The 21720-nt window shown below is 40.1% G+C and overlaps 2 protein-coding genes across 5 annotated transcripts in view; one reads left to right on the top strand and one right to left on the bottom strand.

Moving 5' to 3' along the window:
- Positions 1–13: 13 nt before the first annotated feature.
- LOC118412809 (nucleolar protein 56-like) lies at positions 14–8168 on the bottom strand. The gene is made up of 10 exons (XM_035815848.1): positions 8040–8168; positions 6457–6661; positions 5826–5987; positions 5201–5399; positions 4552–4739; positions 3923–4175; positions 3573–3721; positions 1842–1963; positions 1288–1638; positions 14–922 (listed from the first exon to the last, which is right to left on the bottom strand). Exons 1-10 carry the CDS (start codon positions 8040–8042, stop codon positions 761–763), a joined length of 1794 nt encoding a protein of 597 aa, XP_035671741.1. The 5' UTR covers positions 8043–8168; the 3' UTR covers positions 14–760.
- A 92-nt stretch (positions 8169–8260) lies between these two features.
- The window catches only part of LOC118412805 (tripartite motif-containing protein 2-like), an 82275-nt gene continuing 68815 nt past the window's right edge, over positions 8261–21720 (top strand). For 3 of the 4 annotated variants that reach the window (XR_004830820.1, XM_035815842.1, XM_035815841.1), the window contains exons 1-2: positions 8261–8384; positions 18438–18501. The gene's annotated coding sequence lies outside the window, so the exon portion shown is untranslated. Of the gene's footprint in view, positions 8385–18437; positions 18502–19619; positions 20960–21720 lie in introns of those variants that run through there. The other variant, XR_004830821.1, reaches the window with a different exon arrangement.

The raw sequence follows: 21720 nt of genomic DNA, 5'->3' as shown, positions 1-21720 counted from the left end.
AACTGAATCATAGTTTTCATCATTTCAGGCAAGTCATTTATTGTATAATAATACGGTCTGCCTTCCCAACCAGATCAGACAACTACAGTACTTAGGGATTCCACATGTTTTATATTCTTAATGCTAGCAGCCCTATGGAAAACATGTTCACATGGCATTGTTATCCATTTTCAAGTAAACAAAGGTCCTGCAGCAGGATTTTGGAATTAAAGAAATGGCACAAGACAGAAGGGTGGACTTCCTTCATGAAATGACTGAATATGAATTACAGTTCATGGGCAAATACATGTATAGGTACTTCCATGTACTGACTGCCATTCTACTACACCAGATCTCTTTATATAAGAAAGTGGTGGAGATAAAAAGTTATAAATAAAATGACTAAATCGTCAAAGCTTGACAGTGTACAGGCAATTGCCAACATAGATGCACTGGGCACTAATCATGTTACACATCACATCCATACTACCACCTGCCCATGTACATTTAGGCCACTAAAACTTAATTCTACAGGGATGCTATGAGACATGTCTGATACAAAAAAATAGCTTCTTTTGTAATAAGACAGTTTCCAAAAAAACATTTAAAACACCTTTTGTGGTAATACAATGACTATTGCATTCATCTTGCAATAGTTTCACTTTGGGTCACATCTTGTTACCAGATTTTTGGTAAAGATAAACAAGCCAAATCAATATGAACAAGAATGTCAACTAACAATGTTTGTGTGGTAAGATAGTATCTACAGCTGATTAGTTTCCTATTTCTTGTCCTTTTTCTTCTTCTTCTTCTCCTTCTTTGGTGTCGATTCTCCCTCATCATCTGCAAGAACCATGCTTTCTTCAAGAGCCTGAGTCTGCTTCTTTTTCTTCTTCTTTGGCGCCTCAGCTGGCTCCTGCTCCTCAACAGGCTCAGCTGCCTCCTGCAACAAAACAGTTTAACATTCAGTACAAGTACTTCCAAGTGTGTCATTTCACTACACTCAATTCAGTACATCTTATCACCCTTCTGCTTTACAGAGGACCTGCTGATCAGGGTTGGATTGACTCGTCACTTTGACATCTGACGGCACTTCCTTTTTCATCACTCAGACAGGTCCACCAACAAAGTCTTCCTTCAAGTTTAAAAATAGTTCAATTCTAAATCTTAAACTTATAGATGGATATCCTGCAGCCAAAAGCTCTTCATCACCTCCCTATCTATAAATAATTTGGCTTTAAAATCATACAATGTGGGATTATACCAAGACAAAAACTTGCACTGCTTCACTTCAGGGTTTACTCATACCTTCTTTCTCTTTTTCTTCTTTTTCTTGCCCTCAGAGTCTCCTTCAGCGACCGCACCCTCGTTCTGCGACACCTCTGTTTCTGTCACTGTAGCTTCTGCCTCACTCTGCTTCTTCTTTTTCTTCTTCTTCTTCCCCTCCCCTTCTCCATCTGTGATGGTGCTCTGGTTCAGTGATACATCAGCAGCTGACTGTTCTCCCTCACTTTGGCCTTTCTTCTTTTTCTTCTTTGCTGGTGTCTCCTCCTCCTCGGCCCCGTCTGTTGTGGCATTGTGATCCCCATTTTCAGTCAGCTTTCTCTTCTTCTTCTTTTTCTTGTCCTCCTTTCTCTTCTTGGCAATCATTTCATTCATCTGGCATGGAAACAGTCAAAAGGTTACAAAGCAGAATACAAAATAGAAGATAGGAGACACTGAAATAAGATCATTTTTTGGGACAGTGCCCAAATACTGTATGTATAGTTCTATAACTGGAAAAAAAAAGATTTCACAAATTAAATCTTGTTAAGACTTAAGAAGTTTTTGAAATAGTGTTAAGACAAGTTGATTCTCCACACCTCTGATAATGCCTCCTTCATCACATCAATGTTCTTGCGGGGTGCTGTCCCCGTCTCGTAGAACGATAGCCTTTCCTCCACCTGATCACGTAACTTGTTACCGATCACGTCTGTTGGAACATCTGGAGAACAAAAATTTGTTACTTAATGTTAGCATCGTGCACATACAAGATTCTGGATGGATCAACTTGTAATGGCCTTCTTCCTGCTTTGATTTAGTGACCTAGTCTACATGTTGTAGACAAAAGTCTTGCTGGAGGTTTACACTAGTTTATCTGTTGGTGAAATCTACAACTTCATTGTACAGGTAATGATGACAGGTATGACATCTTTTACTTGTCCATTCAGGGTTGGATTGGGTCGTCAGCTGAACATATCATCTGACGGCACTTCCTTTCTCATCATGTGGACAGGAAGCCAAGCTGACCTAAACTTGGACAGTTCAAAATCTTATGCTACTCAATTACACCAAGGAGCTTTTATCAGTAGGAGAGAGTATGGAGTTACCCGCCCGCTGTGCGCCTTTGTTTTGCCCCGTTAAATCCCACAGCGCCGCTTTGTTTACTACCCGCCGCGGTGCCCCTTTGATAAGATGTTCGTAGCGCTGGTTGGCGCGGTTTCTATGCTAATGAGCCACGCCATGACGTCATAGCCCTCAAGCCAGCCCGAAGCCCGATCGGCAAGAAGGCGAAGTGGGTCAGGTTTCCGACGATTCCCTTATTTGGAAAACTCGGCAGGCATGTGACTACGTCATCTTGGGGTAGAGGGCAAAATGGCGGACAGTTTGATATGTTTCTCTTCGCCGTACAACAAACATGGGCCAGTTTAGGCCTATTTTCGCGGATCGAGGTCTGTTTTCTTGCGATAGAATTATAAATTTTCACATGTATTTTCAGATGGCTACTAAAAAAATATGACGTTTTTCTTCATTTAGCTGATATTTTTTCGTAACTGTTGATGATGTGCTCGGTAAAATGGCGTGTTCACTGTTGGTCGAACCTTGCTCATTTTTGTCGAACCACCCGTGTTTTTAGAGGATACAGCGGGCCTGGAATGAGGTGAAGGTAAGGCGGGAGAGCATAGTTTTCATGGTTTTCGTTACGATCGGGTTTTCGTATATAATGTCTTGAGTTCTCCAGGCATTTGAACTTTGTATTTGTATCGATTTATGAAATATATCTGTTGCATACTTAAAAAAAACTTGGTTCCTGTGATCATTGAGTCAGGTTTTTCACAGTCATCATTAATTGTAGGAATATTACCAGTTTTTTCGTAGACTTTGCCTCAGACAATTTTGCCTTTAGGCTTAGCCCGTACCCGAGCGGCGGCGCTGTCCGGTCGCCGTATGACTTTGAAATTTCATCCTCAGTCAGAGAGAATATTGCCGCCGCTGTATGTATTCCGAAGTTACTCTTCTGTTCAACATCGTCAACATAATCGCAAAAATCAGATCGCTACACACAATGTTTGTATCCCCAGGCCGCCCCACCATGAAAATGACCACAAAACAAAGGGAAAACAAAAGCTTGCGTGGGTGAAATGTATGCAGATGCGGGTATTTGACACGTGGGTGTTAATAAAATTTTGTCGCCCGCTACGAACATACGAACAATGGAAACTAATCCGTACTCTCTCCTACTGATAAAAGCTCCTTGATTACACGTGTACTTGTCAGGTGGCATAAGTTACATCTTTTTTCAAAGTACTGTTGAATAAAGACAGTATACCAACCTGCGAAGCAGTCCACCCTGGAAGCGATGGAGCACTTGTTAGCGAGGTAACGAGAGATGCGCCCTTTGTTCTTGGCCCCTGCTCGGCCGATGAACGTGGAATGGAAGATAAGGCCGTACTTGGGGGTGTTGCCACGAGTCTTCAAAGCTCTGCAAAGAGAGGCATTGTAAGTATGAATCCAAAAATTTTAAGCCAATCTACACTGTAAGGTAAGGACATTATTTGAACTTCTACCACTTAAACATCACCATGTCAAATTGCAATATTGATAACTGAAAAAATTGAAGCACACATAATGTAAAGGAGACCATTGTTCTGTATCTTAAGGCAGAAGCAGGATGATCCCCCACCTGAACAGTGCCTTCTCAGCGCCCAGGATCTGTACTGTGGAGGCAGGGTACTTGGCCAGGTTGGTCAGGCTCCCTGCGTGCGAGATCAGGCGCGCCCCCACCTGCTCCCCGATCAGAGCGGACAGGTTGGGCGCCACGTTGTGCATCTTCCCCTGCAGGTAGGCGTGCAGCGACTTCCGGTACTCCGCCAGGGACACCACACGGGACGCAAAGGTTTCGATGTTGATCAGATCAATGGGGGAGATGTCCATCCCTGAAACATACAGAACATAGACATTAAGATTGTTATTCTACATAACAGGACAAAATAAATAAAAAATGTCATTCACAAATTCAAACCCTAAGCCTAAACCATCAGGATTGGTTTCATCAATACTGTAAGTATCCTTAGATTTGCAGGGGGCCTAAACTTCACAAGTTGGGGCAAATGAAAACTGTGATATGCCCTCAAACTTGCATTTTTTTTTCAAAACTACTTTTTACAAGGAAGCCTGAAGACTACAGACAGGACAAGCTACAGAAAAACTGGAACAGTCTGAAATGTTGACTCTCATGGCCCTCCAATAGTACAGAAAATCTGTCACTGTACCGACATCCATGTAAGTGTTATTCATAAAGTTGTGACTCACCCATGGATGACTTGGCACTCTGTATGATAGCCTCAGCCTTGGCACTGTCCATGGTGATCTCCTCCAGCTCCTCCAGACGATCCTCCTTCAGCAGCTTCCTGTCACCGATGATCCTCGCCAGACGAGCGTACATGTAGTTGTCGTTCACGATCTTCACCAGCTCAGGGAAGTGGTACGAGTACCACTCTCTGTAGGGATTGTGGGTTAGAATTACAGGAAGGTCCATGATACAAACTGCCAGGATCCATCACAGCCTGGTGGAGAAGCCAATAATTTTTGGAACCTTCAACTAGAACCACTATTACAACAACAAAAAACATGGGAGTTGTTTTACTCTGAGCCTAGACCTGTCCATCAGGGTTGGATTGATCAATAATCAGGTGCAACATCAGACGGCACTTCCATTCTCATCACACAGACAGGTCAGGCTACAGGAAATCTGCAACAATCTGACATACAGATTCCCTTTCAACAGTATGGTGGCTTTTAGTGTACTTGACAAGAACAGACAATCTTATCATCACGGAAGTACAGAAAGATGCACAAAAATAGTGCAAAAGCTCTGTTAACCAGCTACATTTGTTCACATCAGCATTCTTGTTTATGTGGCCTACCACTGCAGCACATCATTAATTAGTAATTTCCTCACCGTATCCTCATGGAGAAGGTGTTGATGTCCTTGTCCAGCTGATCCAGGAGACTGATGGACTGGATGATCATGTTGTCTGCTCTGTGCACGTTGAACTTGACTTTGGCCCTGGAGTAGCTGTGGCCCAACCCCAGCTGGGCCTTAGAGGCTGATGTCTCAGTCAGCCCCTTCACAAGCAGGTGGAAATGTAACTTGATACCTGTGAAGGAAGAATGCATCTTCAATAAAATCCAAGCAATCACTCAGAAAATTTCAGGACTACCCTGTATTTGCTTGAATAACACATGTGATTTAGTCAATACATATCCTGTTACTGTAGTAAAGGAAATACAACCAGAATTATTGAGTACATGTACATAGGAGTTGTACCTATACAAAAACATTAACCTAACAGAGACTTCTTCAAAAGCTCTTAGTCAAACAAAAACAATTTTTCCAATACTCATTAGGTTTGTTTAACCTTACGCCTAAACCTGTCCATCAGGGTTGGATTGATCAATAATCAGGTGCAACATCAGACGGCACTTCCATTCTCATCACACAGACAGGTCAGGCAACACAGAAAATATCGTCAACAGGATGTAAGCCTTAAGTTAAACAATGATGCTCCACTACAGAAACATACCTCTAATGACTTCTTGTACCACATCTCCACCCGTCAACAGTATCCCAAGCTCCTCTTGTATTGCAGAGCCAATCTTGGGGTCACCAATTCCTAAGGTGGCTTTCTTCTTCTTGAGAGGAAAGTTATTCTCCAGGAAAACCTTCAGATCATCATGGAGAATTCCTGTATTGGGCATGGAAAAAAAGTTAGAGAAGCTTTTTTGGCGAATGTTATACTCAGCTGGTTATACTTAAACATTACAATGGTGAATGGTTTCTACACACACCGTGACAAAGCTCAGCCACATACACGGGGCTTTTCAGTAACTTGAACAAATGTTCTTAGGGTTATCCTTCCACCTGGATAGCCACAAAGATTTAATATGAATGCACTATACAGCACACATGTTGACTTGTACGTGTAGTATGAAAGATTTTAATTTGTTTATACATTCAAACAATGTTTAACAGAATTGAAAAAAAATTCTGTTATGTTTTGCTTTGCCTCAGATCCGTCTTGAAACTCTAGACATCACTGACCTGAGTCTCTGAGAGTAGGAGATCATCACAGGCACAGGGGCAAAATGCATGCACAGCAGTGAGCTTACTTTTTTTCAAGTCAGGATTATTTATCCCTCGTTAGCAGTCCCTACCTTCAGAAATAGCATTACAGTTGTCCAGTGCGTTAGTGCCAGACTTGAATGGTGAGAAGGCCACAAGCTTCACTGTGGAGTTGAACTTCTCGTATGACTTGACGCTCTTCTCCACGGTGGGTAGGAGCATCCCAACCTCTTCCACCTCCTCAACACGGAACAGCGCGTACCCCGAGGCATGCTCGTACAGAACGTGAAGACCAGCCTGCAGGGGATACATAGACAGCAATCTGATTTACAGAATTCAATGCATGATTCAGAAATTTTTTCAGTGAGTAATCCCACAACAGGCAACCGGGATGAAAATTTCTGATGCCCTTTCTCTATTCTAGTAGCTCTTCATCAAATGCGGGATCTTAGTTTTTTCTACACAAAAAAAACAAGCACATGTAAGTTGTTAAACTCGGAGCCTAGACCTGTCCATCAGGGTTGGATTGATCAATAATCAGGTGCAACATCAGACGGCACTTCCATTCTCATCATACAGACAGGTCAGGCTACAGGAAACAATCTCATGTAGTGATTCCCGGTAACATGGCATTGTGACTTTTACTTTGAAGTTTTAGTAATCTAGAGCCTGTCCATGAGAGAACAGAAAATCTGTAACTTGCTGAAAAAGTTGAAAATTATCACACAGGAAAGTAAAGCAGTCATCCTCAATTTAGGTGAAGCACGATTCTTAAGTAGTTAGAGGTAGTGTGACGCAGCTTTGCTATAAGGCTCGCTTTTTTGGCTAATCACCCTGGGTCTCCCTTACTCTTCAAGATAAGTGTAAAGGTTTGATACGTGAGGTTAACATCATAAGTTCCTTCATACACAGGGCCATCAGCTTTTCATCTCTCTTCGATAGGACGATGTGACTATTAAAGTAGTATTTTACAGTCGTCCAAAATTGGGTGCTGACTAGGGCCCCTGGCTCCAAAGAATTTGGTGAGTGGCAAGTCCTCTGCCTCACAATTATGTAATTAGTACAACCTCCTGTTGCAACAAAATAGCTAAATAGGTTCTTCTGTATATAGGAGTATTCAGCGGACATTGTTTTCTTACTTGTGTGGCCTTAACACTACTAAAGCTCCCTACAACACTGTACATACCCCTCCTGGTCTGACCCAGACCGTGGTTTATTCTGTTAGACCTTTACTCTCTTGGGACTTCAGCTGAGATTATTTGGAGAAAAAAACTCCCGAAATCGCCTTCTGGAATGCTAAGCAATAGGCAACAATTCATAGGACTTGATTTCCCGCAAGGAAGTTTGTCCTTTATCACGTAGACTAGTCAACTGTCCCATGGACTTGGAGTAAAAACACGAAACGTGCAGACTCTCGAGAAATACTTGTGGGGCCCCCCTCCCACCCTGTTGGAAAGCACATGGCATCAGGCAAGCTCCGCACGCCTTGCATTTTCGACACTGTTCTACACGCTAAATCCGGAACAATTGACACTACAATGAAGTCGTTATGTTGGAAATGGTCCTCCGTAAAATATACTAAGCTCATTCGGCATTTGTGTCGAAGAAGAAGGGCTAAAATTGCAATTTCTTAGCAAGTTTTAGCGACCACGCATGAAGTACCCACAGTACCCACCATCTTGGCTTGGTCCTGGTCTCGTCAGTTCTCGCGAGAGTAGCACGGTTATCACGTGACGAAAGGATCACGTGGTGGATAATCGATCTCTGATGATCGCCGTCAGGGTAAGGCTTGCATGGAAAAAATGATGATTTGAGTGTTTTTCGGTGGTTTTACTTATTTTTTAGGAGTAAATATCGTATTTTATTTAAACAAAGACAGAGGAGATCTATCTGTAGATAGGGGCTCGTGCGGAACCACCGAAGCGGGGGGAATCGTGTGGTGAAACAGAGCTGGACCGTCTCTTCCTCGCCAGCCTCCAACCCACCTCGGCCCTCTACTGAAACGGCGGCGGGGTCAGAGGTAAGGCCAACATTCCCTTGCACGTCTGACCGACACGATTGGGGACATTTTTTCCGATGTGCGGACACATCCCCGGCTGTGGTGGCGGTGTGTGCGCGGGGACGGGCGGGTAGTAAAGCTGGGTGGACGGAGGGGAGCACAGGTTCACCTCGAGGTGCACATTACGTCATAGTTTTGGATTAGTGGCTCTGGCTTAGCCTGGGAAAGGGTAGGGATCACGCCCGCTTTCAGTCTACATGTAATTAACAACAACCAGCTCTGCGTACACATAACGGGTCATTAAGTGAGATTAGAAGATGCGCGAGGATACCGGATAGGCGCCAATGGGCACAATAACAACAGCAACATTTTCAGTACTGCAGATCACCACACCAAATATGGGCAAACTTACGCTCATTTCTCATTCAAACCAGCCCAGTCTGGTCACATACCGAATCTTCACGACTGCACTTTGTAGTAGGCTGAAATTTCATGATACGAAAATATTTTTAAAATGGATAATGAAGAACAAATTAGTAAAATTGTTACTCAATCTACCTAAGCATTGTGTGTAACTCACAAAATCAAGACAAGATAATAGCAGCATTTAATTTATGATAGATTGTTTAATTAATGTCTACTGTCATAATACCGCATGTTTATGGCAATGGTACCAATGCGATACCAGTTTGGCAGCACATTGTATTTACCTAGTGTCTATGTTATAGATTACCTTTGCCACTTATGCTATGTGTTTTGTATTGACTCTGAAGTGCATCTTATAGCAAAATGATTTTAGGACACTGTCAAAATATGCTGGGAATGGGCGTGTGCTCAAGAGGGTTACATGAAGCCACGAGCAAGAGACTCATCTTGCCATTATATACCAATATACATGTACAGCAGCTTTTGTTTCCTCTTGGTTGGTGTAGAGTTCAAAGATGCCAGAGGGTACAAAAAATCACAACTAAAGGTTGCTGAGAATTTTTGTTTCAGTTTCATTTGTGTCCTGAAGGTAGTACCTTTTTCCCCAAGACTCACCTATCCAGACACCATAAACTTTTATCCGCATCATCGTAGAATGCCTTCTCAGGAATGACTTGAACACCTGGACATGTGGACGTACAACAGAAAATACTAATGCTGCATTGGTAGATCTTTGTGGATCCAATGATGTTTTAATTTTGTTCTATGCTAGCTACTGAGTATTATGATGTTGATGTAAGATAGATGTATCACTGTACTTCAAATAATAAACTTTATTAGATGGTAGCAGAATTTGTTTGATATGATAGCTAGCATCACAAGAACAGTTGCTCTTTTTGGATTCCAGTGTGTTTAGAATTGATAATTCAGGTTAATTTGAAATGTTAGTAAAGACTTTGTAAACTCGTGTCATGCATGATAGAACTACTAATTCAGACAGTCATAACTTACAAAATAGCTGATAGATAAATCACAAGGGACAAGGATTATTACAGTCATATATATACAGGTGGGCTAGCTTGAAGAACTAGAGTCCAGCAGTCACTTAGACTGTTCAGTGTGACAATAAACTAGTAGGATACTATATCAGTTCTATGTTATTCAGGCATTACTGTGATTGAATACACCTTGCTTTGTTGGCATACAATAGTTGCATCTATATGGAGTGAAGATATAAAACAGGTTTGAGTTCCTAATAAATATTAAATCCTGCAACTTTTGTGTTGTTAGGTTCTTACAGAGAAACATTTTATGTAAAAATTTAGTCTGCAAATTTCAAATGTGATTGCAACTGACTCAAAAACATTCTGTTGAGGCAGCTCTGTAACATTAAGCACTACATTCGGCTGTTTGGGGTGATTTATCTGGAATAAGATGCCAGTTCAGATGGAACATTGTTCAGCACACAAGACTGCAAAATTCTATTACATGGCAGCATAATCAGATTTGCTTTTGAGTCTTGGTAAGCCACAAAATGAGTCATGTCCTTCCAGCAGCAGGAGATGGCCATTCCTGTTCTTAGATGGGTTACACAGGTATCAGGGCTTGGGACACTTCTCTCTGCATATCTGCATGGGTGCTGGTAGCATTTGAAGTTCCCTGTAGCAGACTTATTTTATTTGTGCTACTAATTTTCTTTCCTACTAATCCTAGTCTATCAAAGACAATATGTTAACTTGAAGACAGTCCATGTGTGATCTGTATTAACATTAGAACATGATGCTATTTTGGACAATTAATGCATATATCATTCACAGGTAATAGTAACGATTGCATACTGTATAAAATATGATTTCTGTTTGCCGGTTATACTATTCATTGTCAGATTGTACATGTAGCCACATTGAAAATTGCCCTATACATGTATAAACATTTAATTAGAAACGACTATCTTTTGAAGAAGCCTGGTTTCAATGGCAGAATTTTCTCTGATCGGGTCTAGAAGGCATTGTGACATCAGTTTCTTACACTTTGTCTATTTTACCTTGTAAAGTAGCCTAGTGCCAGTACCATATGATTAGAGGTAATCATAGCAACTTTTCAAGAGAGTCTAAAGCATCATTTGGCAACTTCAAGTTTTCTTTTTAAACCCCATTTCATTCAACTGTGTGTGTTGCTTGCATAGGGTACAAGATTCAAAGCAAAAAGGTATAACTCACCGCTCAAATTCCTTAGAGCATACCAGAAAGGTTACATCGTGTGAAATGTTGGTGTAGATATCTTGTCACGTCTACAGTACAGGGCTTGAAATATTTTTCTGCATTGATGCAGGTAACATTGAAAATTACCTGCACCAGACAAATTTTACCCGCACCACTCTGAATTTAGGAAGTATGAATCATACTAAAATATTTTCAGGAACCATTGCTATTTTTTTCTTTTATACTTTATAAATTATAGGTGGTAACATTCAATGCAGCTAATGACAATCCACATACACCTACATCATATGACATTTATGTATAAAATCAAGTACATGGACCAGTGCAGGTTGGGTGCAGGTAGACACTAGAAATACCTGCACAGCTCCAATTTTACCTGCACTAACCTGTATTTCGAGCCCTACAGTGATATTAGGGGATATGTAATGTATATGTTAAGTTAAGATGTGAAAGCACAGTTACTATAGATCAAAAAAGTTTTGACTTTACTTAATATCTTCTATACTGGTGTATCTATGAACTCATTGTATGAAACAGATAATATTGTGAAATGTTGGCATGTAAGAAGGCATTGCGGATGTACCTTTACATAATTACCCAACTGGACACATAAGTCTTCTTTGGACTGTAATGTTTGTCCTGTCTTGTCCAATAGATGTGCATCACTGATCAGTGTGCCTAATGGGATTTAGTTAAGCTGACTAAGATATGATCACTGCACAACATATTCTAGTTAAAATCCAATCAAATCTATATCATTGAGAAGTTGATTGGGCAGTTTGGGTTTCATTATATCATGAGTGGAAGGCTTGGAGGGGGATATTTTTGTGAGAGAGATACCACATTGGAAGAGAAATGAGTCTATGGTAAGGAAGTTATTTTGACAGGCCCCTTCTCAGACTTTAATTGGAAAAGCCATATTTATTGATTGAATGAAGACAGGCTTTTGTGTATGGCATTCCTTCCTGGGCTGATTATGCAGAGATCGTACCTGGCCTATTGTGTGCCCTTCTTTAAAGATAACAGGTGCACATTTGAATGTGGCTTTGTACATCCCTACATGTATGTCTGTCCATGATGCTAATTCCGCTGCTGCATTATCCAATAATCAATTAATTGGGGCAAGATCAGGAACCTAATCTAAGCATATGGTGCTCGGCTATGGCTCGCAGAAACTGTCAGAAGTTGCTACCATAAGGCAAGTCAAATTTAATGAGTTATGCAATGGCATATTTGTCTCTCACAAATTGGAGAGAAGGTAATGGTTGTAGATAGACTCCAATGAGGGAGAAAAATGTACATTGTAAGCTTTTGTAGTTTTCGCCACCTTTGTATATGATAAGTTCTGATTCAAGTCAGATCTGAAAATAAATACCATAATATTATGAAGATAAAGATATTTTCATAGATGCTCAGAGCCCATACTTGAGCAATTAAAGGACAGTGTCATCTTCTATCATATTGATAAAAATGGTAACTACATTTGGATGCAAATGCACCATACCAGGAAGCATTTTATCAGATTACATTTAGGTACATATATATCACAGTAAGTGCTATCAAATGTCACAGGTATTTCCTGTATTTCCCTGCAAAACTCCTTTGTTTTTGCATCCAGGCAGACATGTTTATGTAACATCTCAAGTAAAGTGTAAAGTGAATATTCCTAAATAATCTAATTTTCATGGCCCATTTGGCAAGTAGGCATTTTTGATAATACATGTGTCACCTGCAGATGTCTTCATGTTAAGAAAACTTACAGTTTATGATGGTCACAGAGATTTCAGTGTTGGTAATCAAATCATGGAAATCATGGTCAAAGGACATCAGATGATTGCAACTCCAGGCATGGGCATCAAGAGGAAGGGTTCAGAAAATTAAATTTGCATTCCAAATTTCTTGAGGTTTTGGCAAGACTGCAATTTGTGAAATAAGAGACTGGAGACCTTCTTACTACAAAAAGATTATAGATCCAGGAAGAGATATCCAGAGTTATAGGCCAACCCTTTGATGCCCACAGACTATTGATACCAAGTATGAACCACCTATTAGAATAGATATCTTAATCATTGCTAATTAGAAATATTGCTTTGATCTGATCCTAAAACATGCTTACAATTTACATAAACTTTCTCCAAAAATATTGCAACCGTACCTCTACCAGTGGAGTGCATGGATTGATGTGAAACCCTTGTGGCTTTGGCAGGATTCTAACCCTCAACCCTTTTACCCAGGAATAAAATTCCCTTTGTTTAAATCAATCAACATCTCAGGTTATAAAAGACATAAAATGGAAGAACTGCATAAACTGGGAAGATCCCAGGGAAAGTTCAATCATTAAGTTAGAGCAGGATGTTGCTGAAGTTCTCCAGCACCACTTATTCAAGGTGTGGTGAGCAGGGCAATCCATGCAGCTGACCTCCCCACAGTCTTTGATAATGATTCTCCCCTAGCTAGATGAATGGCCGAGCCCTTGGCCAAACCATTAGTGTGCGGTCCACCCTTTTTGAAAATAAATCTTCCCTGTTTGATGGACAGGCAACTCTGTGGCCTGAGCCTTTGATGCGAGGCACTCCTCTGATAGGACACAAACAGCTCTGAAGGTGACCCCCTGTTGGAACAGAACTGTGAGCTGCACCTTCAGTACATGATCCTACTCTGGCCTCAGCAAGTCTATTACTAACTCTCATCATTTCAGATTTGTAAAATCATTTTTGTTTCAAATTGGAAGGGTATCTAATATGTTCTCCATTCCATGCACATAACCAAAGCAACAAAGATGCATCATATATTATGCCAATTTGCCAAATACAATTTGGCAGAGATTCAGCACAGAAATTTGTCGCAAAGCCAGTTGTTTCTTTTAGATGCTGACCTTCCGCAAAAAGCAAAAAATGGCAAACAGTTTTAGTACTTGCATGTACGCAGGCGTTTTCCAATACATCTTGTATTCCACTGTCCTTGACATTATACTACATGTAGTAGAACAGCTTCCACAATGTGCCAAAAATGGTATATCCTGACTTGCCCCCTTAATTGGTAATTCTAGTACTTATAAAAAGTCTGGTGGACATCTAATTACAGTCTTGCCACCCTTTATTTTCTAATGTGAATGGCAATATGTTATGGGTCAACTAGGATTGATGTCAGGAATCTGTCCAGAACAGATGCTCCCAGTAATCCCAATTGTTATATTGTAGTAATGAGAGACCAGAGGATTGCCTGTGTCTGAGGAGGGGACATAATTAACTGTTGCCATGCTATTCATCACAAATGCTGCATTTGGCAAGGAACTCACTTTGTTCTGATGTAGTAGGTGTGTTGATATGAAAAGTCAAAATCCTGTGGGGGAAATATTTTGTGTAGGTTGGCAGTTAGGTCCTGTTAGGGAATAACTGATTCTTATTTGGAAACAATATTGTCAATATCTAATTATAATTTTGTAGGATTTCCCCTATTGCATGATGAAAAAAATGATGGGACATGTTACATGTATAACCAAGCTCATATCATAAGTTAGGTATTAGGTTTGTCCAAGGTGCTGAAAGAGAAGCTGTAATTACCCAATGCATCCCATGATCAGTTTTGATATGCAAGTTTGCAATGGAGGATAGGCAGATTCTCATGACAAACAAGTTGCAGTTTTGTATAGATTTCCAAATTGTTGAGTGTTAAATATTTAGTTTACTATGACTATTAGGACCATTAAATATGTAAAAACAATAAAAATTACAGTTACAGTCAAAATATTGCAAGGCATACAACTTGATACAAGTATGCAAATTAAAGAGACAGTGATTCAGAGTCCATATGGAGCATTTGTAGCTGAATGGATTGGAGCAATGGGATGTGCAGGAATGTGGCTCAGACTTCTAAGTATTCCAGAATCACCCTGCTTGTGGGGATAAAACCCATGCCATCTACTGGCCAATTGGTAAAGATTGGCATATCCTTGTAATTTAATGCCTGTACGCTCCTATAAGCTAATGTAGTCATATGAACATTATGAATGGCTTTAAAATCTTCATTAGAGTGCAAAGCAGATGCTCCTACATTACGTGGCATTAGTGGTAAGCCTTATAATGACATCTTTACTGCAGACAGTTATGGTAATTAAGATGTAAAATGGCAGGTAATCAGACTGTTCCATTTCCGTAGTAGACGGGGAGTTTAGGCTATCTTTTCCAACTACCAGGGACATTATATATGTATATAAAGCTAGACAGCAACTGGAATGGACAACCCATGATGATGAGACTGTATAACTCTCCCATGCTTGCACCCTTAGCAGTCTTTTGGTAGGATTTACATACTTACAATTTGCTGCCAGAGAGTACCTGCTGATAACTTTAGAATGATTCCATGAAGCATGTTATAAAGGATGTTTCCATGAAAATGCATATGAAAATCCAATAGAAAGTTTTTACTCAATTGTTACTAGTATTTCCATTGAAAATGAATATGCAATATGTAGAAAATTATGCTACAAAATAGAAGGTAGGTGGGTTTTGATTTTCTTCATCTCTTACAGTCCATTCCATGTTATCTGCTTTACTAGAGAATAACAAATATTGGCATGTGTATATAAAATAGTCTTGATAGAATCTATCAGCTTATGAGAATTTGTAATATGCTTCCCACTGGTGCAGATAATCATCAGTATAAGCGGCTGTGCATTTGACTTGTTTATGAAGAGAACAATTTACACCACTATCAAAATTCTGGACGTATGTTCATCAGCAAGTGAGCTGGAAAATCTCAGTTTGCTACTCTGTACATGTTACAATTACATCCATGGTAATTGTCGTCCTTAGCTGCAGGCAGACTGGGCTAACCAACCATGGCAGGGCCATCTGTATGGCTGTGAAAGCCAGGTAAAATCAGCAGAAATTACATGTAATTTTTCAAGGTAGGGCCACACAATCTTCAATGGTTGCTACTAAAATAAGTGTCATTCGAAATCATTTTCCAGGAATCTTCCCTATTTGAAATGATTTATATAAGTTGTGTATTATTTCAATAATAGCTTACATTCCATTAGGCTAATTGCACTTAATTAAATTGATGACATCTTTTGCAAGGTGAGGCTAGATCTGGTGAAATAGTGTAAAAACAATTGATGTTTAACATAAGGAGGTGAAATTATATAGCCTCTGTTTCAAAGTTACATGAAGCATCCGTGGCTCAATGTATTAAAAATGCAGAATGGATTTTTGCTCTGCCACTGAAGATCCAGGCCCACCTGCCTGCAGGTCCTTGAATAGGTGCTAGGAGGTGCTCTTGGTATTGTCAACACTTGGGTGCAGTGCCAAAACGGTTCAGAAGGTGCCTCTTTTATATCAACAGTTTTCATCATGTGGCATTTTCTCTGCCTGGGCAAGAAAGACATTACCTATCATATAGTTTCCAAGATACTGAAGAAAAAAAAAGTGTAATACCAAATTGGTTTCAATTCTTATCTAAATAATTGTCTCAGTTTTTAGCCTTGACCTTGCAACAGATATGCAATATGGTTTTACAAGGAACACGTATATGGTTTTACAAGTTATTGCAATTCATTTTGTGCAATGATTTGATGTCTAACAAAACCATATTTAAACATTACCACACAATTTCAAATTTCTGACTGTACAGCTTAGTATTCTGGTCAAGTTGCATCTTCACAGAGAGCCAAAGGGAAACTGACATTAACATTCCGGTGCCATTGCAAGTGCCGTGCCATACTGTGTGTAGCAGCTCCTCCTAGCAGATTTCTGCAGGAATGCTGCTATTAGTACCCACAGTAGTGATGGACCAGTGCTCCTCTTGGTACCCACAGTAGTGATGGACCAGTGCTCCTCTTGGTACCCACAGTAGTGATGGACCAGTGCTCCTCTTGGTACCCACAGTAGTGATGGACCAGTGCTCCTCTTGGTACCCACAGTAGTGATGGACCAGTGCTCCTCTTGGTACCCACAGTAGTGATGGACCAGTGCTCCTCTTGATACCCACAGTAGTGATGGACCAGTGCTCCTCTTGGTACCCACAGTAGTGATGGACCAGTGCTTCTCTAGTACCTACAGTAGTGATGGAGCAGTGCTCCTCTTTTTACCCACAGTAGTGATGGACCAGTGCTCCTCTTGGTACCCACAGTAGTGATGGACCAGTGCACCTCTTGGTACCCACAGTAGTGATGGACCAGTGCTCCTCTTGGTACCCACAGTAGTGATGGACCAGTGCTCCTCTTGGTACCCTCAGTAGTGATGGACCAGTGCTTCTCTTGGTACCCACAGTAGTGATGGACCAGTGCTCCTTTTGGTACCCACAGAGTCCATTACCTTTGCCGAAAAGGTTATATTTGGGGTAGTGTTTGTAGGTATGTGTGTGTGTTTGTAGAAGACTAGCGTAACTGGAGAATGCTTGGGTGGATTGTCTTGATATTTGGTATGTGGTTAGATCTTGATGAGACCATGAAACAATTAGATTTTTGACTCCCTAGTGCCTTGCTATGATACTGCAGTGGAACTCCCAGGTTTGATATCTCAAGTTCTAGACATGTCGCAATTTTTAATGGTAGACAGCTCTTGGGGTAGAGAGTAAGTGGTGTATGTTTGGGCCCCCTAGTGGTTTGTTTTGAAACTGCAGGAGCCGGTTTAGTTTCAGACTTTGAAGGAGAATAACTGAAAAAGAGATAAATGGACCATTGTGATTCTTGGTATGCAAAGTCATATTTGTAACTGAGAAAGAGAAGAATGTTGATAGATAAATATAATCAATGAGAAAATTACCAGAATTTCTTACTTGTGGCATTTGGAAGTTATATACAGGCGGACATCATTGAACTTTAATTATGCAAATGAGGACCTTATCTGTATTAATAATCAGAAAATGTGATTGAAGCCTTCTTTCTGAACATAGATTTTGTATGTCTGTTATTTAGGCGGAGGATCAACTAATATAATTTATGCATAATGGAGGATCAGCTGATATAATCTATGCATAATTTATGCAAATGATGGAATCATTTGAATAATTGATGACAAACAATTAATACACCAGTTGTAAAGGTAAAATCATTTGGCGAAGGTATGAGTTTGTGGAGCTCGAGTTTAATTACTCTAAAGGATGCAATAGTGGGGATTATGCAACATGAGCTAACAGTGGGTGAGTTTAGAGGTGATATAGCAAAAACACACAGGGTGAGATTGAGAGGAATGTAGATTTTGTAGCAGTAGTAGGCCCCTTGGCCTGGAAACGCCTGCTTTAAGAAGACATTTTGGTGCTGAAATGCTATTAGAAACATGCTGCAGTTCTCAATTTCATTTTCAGAATTCCCTAAGTATAGCCAACAGGAGAGGAAGCCATTTGATGTTTGTTGATTTTAAAATGTAATGTATACATGTATGTTTACTGGAGTTTTTGAGTGACTGTTTTTTGTGTGTTTCAGACAAACAGTGAAGAAATCCTCAGCTGTCACGGCCCCACCTGTTCACCTGCTGCAGCTGTGTTAGGTACATCCATGGGTAAACAACGTGTCGTGTGAAGGCAGTCTTAGGGCTAGTGCAAATTCTCAAAATGGGATGGTCAATATTTGTGGCCTCGTCCCCACCTTTTCCATTCCCTGTTGAACCTTTAATTTTGATAATTTCTCCATAAAACTGAAATGGTACAGCAATGGGCCGATCCTGTCGCATGCCATATCATAAAAAAACACACCCCTTTTATTTCAAACACCTCCATCAAAAACAGCCCCAGTGGGACAGAAATGGCCAAGAAAAAATGCTATGCCTTCTTTGTTGAATACTACACCCACCGAGTATAGTTTATGAAGGTTAAAAATCCAGGGATTGAGTTTCTAGTTAGCTGTACTTGCATTGAATCTGCCAGTTCATTCTAGTGATGCTGAAGATAAGGCCACTCAAAACGTCCAAAAGTAAATTGGTTTTTTATCCAGTTGTAGAGACTGAATTGTATTTGAATACCAAATATAGTTGTTTTGGGAGGGAGAGCTGCTGCATAGCATTACTTTGTTAGTGGGAAGGATTCATGTGTAAAGTAGTAAGAAATGCATCTCTGCACTAGCGGACTTTTAGAAGGGTCCTATAGTTGACATGTAGTACAAGTTTCCTCTCTGTGAGTGCCCAAGCTGCTTTCTTCTCAATTTCGTTTTTGTCATGAGCATGCATGCAGCTGTTATGCAGCTGAAATCATATCACCCTTACCACAACTATATCCACACCCCCTCCTCAAATGACTGTACCCAGTGGATGTAGCCTTCAACAAAGACGGGGACGCATTCTTTTGGCCTGTTCTGATAGGATTTCTGGGAGTCGGCCTGTACTGATAGGAAGTCAGGCGGTACTATCAGGTAATTAGCAGTGGTGGCCAGTTCTGTCCTACTGGAGCTGTTTTTGACGGAGGTGTTTGAAAAAGAACCATGATCAAACAGGGCGGGTTTCTGGATCAATCCATTGATCAATGGGAACCGGTGAAAGACTTCTGCTGCAATTTTAGCTGTTGGAAGTATTTAATGCTACCATAGTCACAGGACTGTCCTTATATTAGATTCTGTCATTCACACCAGCACCTCACAGGAAGGCAAATTTTGACCTGTGGTCACTTTTTTCAGAAACAACCCATAATCTTTGAACTTTCACTGATGACTTACATGATTGTGGATTGAGGGGTCTTCCAAAGGTACTGCCCTAGAGTTTGAATTTTAAAGTTTAAAGCTGCCCCACAGTTTATACTTAATAGCTTGACTTAATAGCATGCATGTACATACATAGGCATATGAACTTGCATGCATATACATATATAGGTATATACATGCAGTTTGAACATGCATATACCTGTGTTTGTGAGGTTCATATGTAAATGGTTCTGGTGTTGTACAATACTTGTGATTAGTTTAATGCCATGATACTTATGATACGTTACCTTTTTACACTAAGTCACATTTCTTATGGAGCAGAAATGAAGGGCATGAAATAAGAAATGGGTTTTGTAATTTGAAACATTAGGGCAACCTTCTCCCTGCTGGCATATGATGTTCCCAGTACAAATTATCCATGATATGGAGAAGGTTACAGCTAAAAATATGAACATGAATGTCAAACAAATGGTACTAAAGCAAGTGGTGGAAAAGGTAATCCTTAACATGGAAGACACAACAAAAAGTAATAATGGTGTAGATTGAAACTAAGCTCAACAAAGGCACAAAACTTAGCAGCATCTGAATCATTGCTTCATCATCTGTCCATGGTGCTGAAATATGCACTGCTGTTAGTCAGATGATGGCATTTACGTGGTGGCTAATAGTATCAGTGAAATTGTTAATAACTGCAGTATGGATAGCTGAATTTCTGTAGATCATTACAGTATGTATATTACATGGGTACTACAAGTACATTAAGTTTTTTTTATCTTATACACCATTGTTGAGCAGAGCAGGACAGAGGGTTGTGCTCATCAACAACCTGTATTGTCTATGTATAAGGGTTAAAAATATTTCGTTGATTCATGACTTTTTAGTGGAATATCTTATAGGGCACATCAGGGCATATTTCAACATACATTTAGAGTTCTTTATTGAGATTGATTTGGTTGATCATCCAAGCAGATTTTTCTGTCTCACAGTCATGAGGGATTTGAGGGAGAATCAAAGACAGCTACTAGCTGGAAGCAGTGAAAATGGCAATTTTCAAACTGTAATCAAAACAACATTTGCTTTACCATAGTAATTTTCTTTTTTAGTTTTATGATGTTGTCGAAGCTATCATTTTACATTTCTTGTGTTCCTTCTTTTTTATATACTATTGGTAGCTCAAAGAGAAATATTAATGTGTTCTTGTCAACTAGATATGTTTATGTTGCATTTTATGTTGATTACTGCAATTAAAACTGTTCCTTATGTTTTGTTTATACATGTCAACATGATGTAATAAAAGATACTTGGTATTTTACCCATACATTTAGGTTGAATTCATTTTGTTGTTGTGTTGTGTTGAATTTCTTTAATTCCAGTAGCTTGTGTTGGTTTTCCACACATACGTCTTCAAAACACATTTACTATCTGCGGTGCATCACTGCTACAGCCAGACATGATAACCGACACCTCTGTACCATTCAGCATCCCATGGAGCTGGTGTCAGTGGGAGAGTCTCCTCACATTGGATTTGGTGCTGAACATGTGTATATGATATGAAATGTCAGAAGGTGCAGACAGCTCCTGCTGCTGGTTAGATAGAGGTGCACAGGGAGTTGGCATTCAACTTAACTACCATTGTTTCATCTCCTACTTCTTACCATAGAAACATGTGTTGATCTTACTTGCATATTCCTGTGCTACACAGTTACAATTGCCATACTACCAATATGGTCAAGGTTTCTTTAACATTTACCCTGCTGCTCAACCCCATAAATTATTTCATCAGAAGGCTCCTGTAGCAGTAAGAAGTGAAGGCTTCTGCTGATTCTCTGCTATATTTGTTATATTTCAGCCATACATAGTATGGTGAAATATATTGTATTCGTAATGTTTCTTTCTTTCTTTCTTCTTTCTCCTGTCAAATCTTCAAAGTGATTCATCTCTGCCGTTCCTGGACCGAATGACCTGAAATTTGGCACAGGGGTAGAATGGGCCAATACCTTGATGCGTTTTTCTCAGTTTTTTCATATCTGCCTCTAAAATGATTTTATTGAGATTTTTTTGGTCAATTTTAGACCAA

The sequence above is a fragment of the Branchiostoma floridae genome, chromosome 4 (genome assembly GCF_000003815.2).
Source record: "Branchiostoma floridae strain S238N-H82 chromosome 4, Bfl_VNyyK, whole genome shotgun sequence".
NCBI lineage: Eukaryota > Metazoa > Chordata > Leptocardii > Amphioxiformes > Branchiostomatidae > Branchiostoma > Branchiostoma floridae.
Note: the sequence above shows the minus strand (reverse complement) of the source record. Positions and strands in the feature narration are given on the sequence as shown.

What these genes read in the sequence shown, in the direction of transcription:
- LOC118412809 (XM_035815848.1), bottom strand. An exon ending in ACCTTCTCCATGAGGATACG is followed by an intron (nt 4,740 to 5,200) that starts GTGAGGAAATTA and finishes CAATCCCTACAG; the next exon opens with AGAGTGGTACTCGTACCACT. An exon ending in GAGTGCCAAGTCATCCATGG is followed by an intron (nt 4,176 to 4,551) that starts GTGAGTCACAAC and finishes TGTATGTTTCAG; the next exon opens with GGATGGACATCTCCCCCATT.